The sequence below is a fragment of the Anthonomus grandis genome, chromosome 3 (genome assembly GCF_022605725.1).
Source record: "Anthonomus grandis grandis chromosome 3, icAntGran1.3, whole genome shotgun sequence".
NCBI classification, from domain to species: Eukaryota; Metazoa; Arthropoda; class Insecta; order Coleoptera; family Curculionidae; genus Anthonomus; species Anthonomus grandis.
In genome coordinates, this window is record NC_065548.1 from 6,171,023 (window position 1) to 6,180,020 (window position 8,998).

General features: G+C 31.0%; 1 protein-coding gene across 1 annotated transcript; it reads right to left on the reverse strand.

Annotated features, from left to right (window-relative positions):
• Window positions 1–6,930: 6,930 nt before the first annotated feature.
• Window positions 6,931–8,568, reverse strand: LOC126733984 (protein farnesyltransferase/geranylgeranyltransferase type-1 subunit alpha). The gene is made up of 6 exons (XM_050437486.1): window positions 8,322–8,568; window positions 8,143–8,266; window positions 7,852–8,082; window positions 7,587–7,787; window positions 7,292–7,532; window positions 6,931–7,238 (listed from the first exon to the last, which is right to left on the reverse strand). Exons 1-6 carry the CDS (start codon window positions 8,455–8,457, stop codon window positions 7,176–7,178), a joined length of 996 nt encoding a protein of 331 aa, XP_050293443.1. The 5' UTR covers window positions 8,458–8,568; the 3' UTR covers window positions 6,931–7,175.
• Window positions 8,569–8,998: the final 430 nt, after the last annotated feature.

The following is an 8,998-nucleotide window of genomic DNA, read 5'->3' on the forward strand; positions in this document are numbered from 1 at the left end:
GGCTTTTGATTGTGTGTCCCATGATCTGCCAATTCATAAACTCAAAAGTTATCAGTTTAGTAATTATTCTATAAAAATGATATAATCTTACTTAAGTGACCGTTCACAAGTAGTTTCGATTAAAGGAAATATATTGTAAAGATTTGATAACTTGGTGGATTTGATGATTTGATGATTCTTTTGATTACCCTTTAGGGTAATCAAAAGAATCATCTCGTTTCTACATAGGCTGACTTTAATCTGTGTTACCTTTGTTACAAAATTGGAGAGTTTCTTCATTCCGAGAACCGAGCCCTAATCTAACTGATTTACCCTTATTAAAAAGAACTAATGTATTATTTTCGTAGTTCAATTTACCTTGATATCTTCTTAAGAAATTTTCTCCTATTAAACCTTTCAAAAACATAAAATTTTTCGTTAAAATATAAATCCCCTACGTTTAAATTTTAAAAAAACATATCCTATGGACTTTACTTTTCCGCCTATGCCGTTAATTTCTATTCTTTCTTTATGTATGGTAATATTTGATTTAAGACTATTTGATTTTAAAGCACATATTGACGCGCCCGTGTCAATTAGGAATTTTAATTTTTTACGATGTACATTAAATGATACATTATTTGCATAATTTTCAGCATATGTAAAAATATACTGACAACTGTTAATATTTTTGCTAGGGACGAAAAAATATTTGCTTTTCAGAAATATTAGACGAACTTGATTCCTGACCTACCTCATTGTCTTGAATGGCACAGTTTATTCCGTGACCTCGTCTAGCACCTCGATTACCTCGCATAAATGAACGACCTCTATAACCTCTCGAAAACTGCTGACTATTAGTTGTAGTATGATTATTTGCATTAAAATTATTCGAAGAACAATAGCTACTATCCTCATCCTGTGCGAAGCGAATTGCATCTTTCAAATAATTAAAATCCCTGGAAGATATAATAGTATTGAGTTTCTGATTTCTCAGTCTACTAGCAAATCTCTTAATTGCAAGTTTTTCGTTTATTGGCCTTAAGGTCTCAAATGTATTATCATTCCCATTTGCTTGCTAAATAGTTAAATCTACGAATAGGTCTTCTAATTCTTTTCCAAATTCTGCGATGGATTTTTCATTTTGTTTTAACGAAAAAAGTTTAGCTTGAAGGGCAATATCTGATTTTTTAGTTTAAAGGTGAGTTTTAAGGTCATTTAAAAGAGCCTGCACTCGCTCGTAGTTCGATTTGAGCCTTAATTTTGCACTGTTGAAAAGGCGTGATTTAAGAATAAATTTAATTAACATAGATTAACCTTCAGCATTAAGTATTGAGTCGTAAAATTCAGCAGATTTGATTAGTTTTAGAATAGTGTCTTCCACTTACTTGAATACTTCTTAATACATTCACTTTAGCTATATATTTCCATATTACATACATACCTATATTATTTTAATTTTCCTTTTGATACATTTACATGCAACTTCCCCATTCCTTATTGTAGATACCTAAAAGAAAACCTAAAATGTTAGACAGCTTCTTCTCTCTTCAGTTCGTCTCTGGATCTCCGCAGTTCATTTCTGTAAATTTCTCTCCTTATGGTAGTCCTCAAGCCTCTCCTCAGACGTTTAATTATCACATAAGCTATTAGCAGTACTATTGCAACTACCAGAAATACCAAAAGAGATTCAGTCAAAGTAAGCGCATCATTCTTCCACTCAGTTTTCTGGCTTCGAGCGTCTCCATTGGAAGCCTGGTTGATAAAAATTTCTTCTTTGGACTTAGCACTGCCAATTTTGTCAGTTATGTGCCATATAAATGCTTATTAATTATATATTACGCCATCATGCTATTATTTCTGTTCTGCAGACAGCTGGCAGGGTCGCCATGTAAGGATTTGATAACTTGGTGGTAAAGGGTTATCAAAAGAAACATCTCGTTTCTACATAGTCTGCCTTTAATCTGTGTTACCTATGTTACAAAATTGGTGTCAGTGTCTATTAGTCAATGCTTAGCTATGCAATTTCATCACTGGTTATAATAATGTAATATATAGTTTATTTAATCGGTATACTCGTTCACGAAAAACAATAATTATATTAAATATAGAGGGTGGGGTTCTACCTCTACATTACAATATCTTCTGCTAGATTTACTTATGGCGTCCACTACTATTTGTTTTAATATATAGGTTGATGAGCTCACAGTTATTAACCAGATATGCAGACACCTTGTTTGCTCTCTATCTGTGAGTGGATGTACATACATTTGAGGAAACTAGGAACAGAACATGTGGTGCAATATTAATATACAACACCAAATAAATAAAAAAAATTAGACTTAAAATAGAAAGAATGATTAGAAATGTCTCTTAGAAATTAACTTAATTTATTTTAATATTATAGGAGCTTTAATAGGAACATTGATAAGCTAATTAATTAGTTAATAATTAAATCTCTGTGTTATGTTATTGTTTTTTTTTTATTATAAAATATGTTGGTACCCCGATTTTAAATTTTATTTGTCAATGTTTTGTTTTAGTGTAGGGTTTTATTGTAATTACGAGTGTTTTTCTGTTTATTGTAGGTCTGATAATGCTTTATTAGCGAAACATGTAACCTTCGTCACATATATAAAAGATGTTTTGAGACTTGAAGTTTTAATTAATTAGTCAGAAATATTAATATAAATTGTATTTTCTTGATATTATTGATCTTTCCGAAGCCCTTCAAATTAATATGATAAACAATATAATAATATGCTAAGTATAAAATAAATGATGGTATTGTTATACTAGTAAAAAATAACTAAATGTTGAAGTAAATTGGACGGTTTTTGGATTAACAGCAACATACAATCCTCCTCCTATTTTAAAGGCACATTTTATAAATGGTTTATTTACATACTTTAAAACAATTACTTTTTCCAATATTGAAATTTTTGTTAGAAACATTAATCTAAATATTTTAGAATTAAATGATAATCGTCTTGTGATTATCATTTAGTTTTTCTTCTACTATCTTTCTATGAAGAGCCTATCAGAATTTGGGTCATACCTATATTAATTTAGTCAATAAGTCAGAAGACTATTCTTTCAAAAAATTGTCTAGATTCCTTGTTTACCAGTCAAAAAATTAAATCAAATAACTTACAACTAAATTCATATGTAATAATGAAACAGAATATAACTGATCAAAGCCCAATAATGTTTCTTGCTAGTCAAATGAATACAAGAAAAGAAATTAAGTTCTTACAATAACACTAAAACTAAGTTGCATATTTATAAGTTTAGACGACTACCTACTACAATATTTCGATTGGTCAATTGTGACGAATAATCAAAAATTTTCAATTTCTTAGAAACTTAACAACAATTATTAATAAGCGCTTTACAAACCTACAATCTAAAACACAAAAAAAAAATAAAAGTTTAGTTTGGTAACGGTATTATCACCTCAATTAAAACTAAAGAAAAAATTATTGAAAAAAAATTGAGAGCCAATTAGATAATACAGAGATAAATTAAACAAACTCATATATAGACAGAAAACTGAATATTATAAAGACAAAATTGAAAATAACCAGGGCATAATATGAGAAATAGGTAGAATAATATGAAAAATAGCTAGGGAGACAATTTGAACAGTCTACTTGAGGCATCAAATTTATGTAATTGCTATTATATCAATATTGGAAGAGAAATGGAAACAGCAATTCCACCACCACAATTTGTAACAAAAAATTAATTAATAAAGTGTATCTCGATAATAAGCAATAATACACACAACCGCAATGTCTAGGGATATTTTAAATAAATTTGTATATATATTTTTTAATATGATCTTTTTTTTTAAATTTATTTGCAAGTTTAAGAGTAGTTTATAAGGTAATAAAAAAACCCAAAAAATTTTAAATAATTTATATTTTTTCTAAAAAAATGCAAAAAAATTAAAGTTGTTGAGAAACTAGGTTTTACAAAAATTTAATTCTTAATTTTAAATTAACAAAAAATAAACAAAAACAATATTCAATAACTTGTATGACCTCCACGACTGTTCACAACTGCTTGACATCGTCTGGGCATGCTTAGAATTAAATGATCAATATCATCTTGGGGTATCTCATTCCAGGCTTCTTGAAGTGTCAGAAACAAAGTTCTTCTATTGTCTCTTGGTCTTTCCATACGAAGAACTCTTCTTTGAAGCATATCCCACATGTGTTCAATGGGGTTTAGGTCCGGGGATTGAGGTGGCCATGGTAAGACATCGATATTATTCATTTCTAGAAACTCTCTAGCAACCCTTGAAGTGTGTGGTCTGGCATTGTCGTGCATGTAAACAAATGTTTGACCAATTGCTGCTGCATACGGAATAACAACAGGTGCCAGTATCTGATCCACGTATAATCTGCCAGTTTCAAAAAGTTTTCTAATAAAATGAGGTCTGTTCTTCCTCCAATACTAATGCCTCCCCAAACCATGATGGTTCCGCCACGAAAAGAATGCACTTCCTGGACATTGCACAGGCGGTTTGCGTTTCCAGGCTCTCTCCACATGCGAACTCTTCTTGAGTCGGGGTAAATTCCAAACCGAGACTCATCAGTGAACAGCACATTTGCCCAACTTTCATTTTGCCACAACAAATGTTCTTCCGCCCACAAAAGTCGTACTCCTCGATTACCCCAGGACAACGGTTGCACCCTTAAAGGCCGACGACTACGTAGGTTGTTTTCATGCAAACGTCGGCGTACAGTATCGGCTGAAACCTCAACGTTATGCACTTGCTGTAGCATGATTTGCAATTCTGGTGCTGTTACAGTGGGGCGTCTTCGAGCATTTAAGTGTAAAAAGCGGTCCTGTAGAGGGGTTGTAATACGTAAGCGACCTCTATGCCTTTCCGCCACATCGCCTTCTTCTCGATACCGTGCATATAAGCGTGAAATTACGCTTTGAGTAGTGCCCATGTTCACTGCAACCTGTGCTTGCGTCATACCACCATCTAAAAGGCCCACCGCTCGTATCATTTCTTCTCTCGTTAAATGTCTGCGCTGCATGGTTAGCAAGAACTATACTGAGCTCTATGAACAAACTTTTTTCCAAAAAAACGCAAACACTTTTTTTTGGTAAAAGAATTCAAGACAATAAATAACGATATGTGTATTTGTTTATTTATTTGAGATAAATAAATTAAGTAGAAAAATGTACAGTGTGGTTTAAGCAGTCTAAAATAAGGATAAAGTCTAGATATTTTTATATTTATAGCAAGTAAATAAAATTTTAACAAATTAAAAAAAAAATTAAGAAAATTCTAAATTATCCCTAGACATTGCGGTTGTGTGTAGTTCACCAGGTTATGATGGTATTCAAGGTGATTTAATTCAATATCAGACACATTTAAAAATAATTTATCCACTATATTACATATACTAAACTTTGCATTAGAAACTGGTCAAATAGGTAACCCTTGAATTTAAAACATCATTAATAACACTCATTCATAAATCGGGTTCCAAAACGTCCATTAATAATTACAGGCTTATCAGCAATATAAGTCATTCTGCCAAACTCTGTGAAAAATTAATAAAAATTAGACTAATAAAATGTTTTAAATAGACAAGGTTTTATCCTAAAGATTTCTTGAGGGTTAGAGTACAGAAAACGCCATGAATTAGTTAATAATTTAAATTGAAACAGACAATGTTTGCCTATATTACTAAATCTCGGAAAGGCCTTTGATACTGTGGCACATAATAAACTTTTAATATTCTTAAAGCTTTACAGTTGTTTTTGGGACAAATAGAAAATTAAGATTGGTATTCTGCAACAAATAATTAACTTTTTATAATATATATCAACTTACTATTGAGGATACAGGTAGACGGCCTATTAGTATTTTTTGCAGATGATATGACCATTGTGTTTTCAGAAGAGTCTTGGAACATTGCAAAAAATAAATCTATAAATAATTCGACTATAATAAAAGATTTCAGACCTTTAAAGTATCATTAAACAACTCAGTTAAAACAATATACATAGCTTTTTCACTTACTACAGCAAATTGTTTTATTTTAGTAGATAATCATTATATCAAAGACACTTCATCTACAAAATTCGAAAACTAATTCATAATTTTAATTTATTGAGGGAATTTTTAAATATTAAGACTTTATATTTTTGTATAAAGCATTTGTGAAATCCATTATATGAAAAGGTATATCGGTGTGGGGGAGGACTTAACAGGATGTACATACAAATTGAGTATAACACAAAAAAAGACTGTACTTATATACTATACATACTCGACCTAATTTAGAGCTTTATGTTAATCATAATGATGATACAAAGAACTAAGTACAATAGGCAAATTGAACTACGACTAAGTACTAGTAATCCTAATCTAAGATACATAATTTAATTTGCCAATTAATGTTAAATTGTTACATAAAAATGTAATCTCTGAAAGCACTCGCCAATTTGAAAGGTTTTTCAAATTCTAATTATTTGATCACAGATAATGTTATAGTAGGTTTTATTTTTTTTAGCTTGGGATTTGGTATTTTTTATCTAAGTGACATAATTTTTTTATTTAATTACTAGGTATATTTCTGTCTAATTCGCACTCTCTCTTACTCTTTCTCAGCTTTGTAATAGATTGTAAATTTTAATTGTTGGTTTATATCTAAAAGTAAATAATGATTTGATACTGCACATACAGATTAAGTACTATTCTTGCGAAGCATTTAAAAAAACATAACTTTTTAAGAAGTTGTAGGTTAAAAGTGCAATTGGTTCACCTGATACTATAACTCAAATTCAAAGTTTTATTTACAGCTAAAAGCATCACAGTCACATAGTTCAAATTTGTGAGTTTGTTCTTGAGACTTTGGGGCTTTATTATATGAATATACTTACCATACTTTGCCTCTTAAAAAATAAACATAAAACAAACAATTCTTGATTACAGCCACTTTATTTTGCTAAAGAAACTTTTCACTTAAAGAAAAAGCAAAAAAAAACTGTAAAAACAACAGTATAAATCTAAGTGTAACTTTTTTTTTTTGAAAATAAATGCAACAACAGCACACCCCACACTCCAAATTGTATTTAAAACAGTAACAAAATTAACTAAATATCACTTGATTTTTGGACAAATTAAGTCTTTTAAGGTAAAAAAATATAGAATATGACACTGCAATTCAATTTGTGCTTGACGATGACTCTTCAGCATCAGGATTTCCTATAGTTTCTGCCACATGAAGCTATAAAAAAACAAGGACATTCTTTTTCAATTTCTAATTAACCCATAACTTACCCAATATTTTGCCCTAATTGTGTCATACTCTGTTGCTAAACTGTTACACAATTCCTTAGCTCTTTCAACAGTGTAAATATTATCCGAATCCCCTCCACCACTCTCTCCAGCTCTCTCGCAACACATATCCACAATCAAAGCCAACAAAAATGGAGATCTATTCCCACTTTTATAAAGAGATTCACAAAATTCTGTGACTTTTTTATTACGACTCAGGCCTCCTTTGTCATGCAGAAGAAGACTGAAGAAAATTCATGTTATAGCAATTTTTTTGAGCCAATATTTGTTACTATACCCTCTTAAGTAGTTCCAAGCACTTTCATTATCAACCAACAACTGGATTTTGCCTAAAGTGTAATCAATTTCATTGTCAAGAGCATTTTCTGTGAATCCTGTAGTGTTATTCACTACAAAATACCTTTGGTTCCATGCTGAATTATTTTTAACATCATCTTTTAACAGTTGATCAACATAATCAAGTTCCCCATCAAATAAACTGTAAATGAATGTTTTTTACCAGCCAAATAATGGGGATTAGAACTGGACTTAAAGTGACTTACTTGAATGTTTTTATGACCCACTGTCTATGTTGCCAAGCATGGTAGTTCTTAGCGTCTTTGCTCAAAGCTTTCTCAGTTAAAAATTTCTCTTTTGAAGGATCCTGCAACCATTCCACCAAAATCTTTCTGTGATGCCAAACTTGATAGTTTTTAGTTTGTTTTAGAATTACTTTGCCAATGTAGTCGAGTTCTTCTTGTAGATCTTTCCCTAAGGATTTAAGGGTCTCTCGACTAAAATTATATGTAAATAAAGAGGTGTTAAATGAACGATAAAAGAGATTTAAGGTTTACCGGTATTGCCAGACTGTATAGTTAGCGGGGTTAAAGCTGGAGGCAGTTTTCGTTAGTTCTAAGGCTCTATCAGAATATTCTTTTTTTTGTACTATGGCCCGAAAGTAGTCAAAACAGTCTTGGACTACAGATCATAAGATAATCACAAATAAGTTTAAAATCATAAAATTATTACTCACATTCCTCTGAATAATCGATTGCGACGACTGGGTGTTCACCGTCGTCTTGGGGCAAAGGAGTGACGTCCTTCCATTCCGGCCGGTTTTTATATAAAACGTGTTGGGTGTCACACTCGTCACTGCTGCTATCACTCATTTTAATTGAAATATTAACACTTTTACGCTGAAAATTGTTAAAAAGTGTGATTTTTTGGTAATGTTTTGGATTTGAAAAATCGATTTTGACAATTGTAAAACGTCAAAGTCACCGGCTGACATCTGTCACTGTTTGACAGCTAAGCCCATTCGATCCCCAGGGATCGGTTGCGGCGTTGCCACACACAGCTTTTAACATTATATTTATAATGTACATACCTTATATTAATATTTTGGTCAGAGGTGGAGGGATAAGGAATTAAGGAGTAGGTAAAAGGAATAGAAAAGTGAATTCCGTTTTTACCTATTTTTAGTAGAATAAGTTTTAGAGGCTTTTAAATTCACAAAAACAGCAATTTTCAAAACCGCGTATCTTAGAAACAGTTGAATAAAAGTATGGCATGTGATACATGAAAATGTTTATAATTTTATGTGGAATCCAAATCATTTTTATTAATACTCGTATTAAACTACATATTCTATTTCAGCATATACACATATTTCCATTAATATTTAAAAATTGCAGTTTTATAAAATTTAAA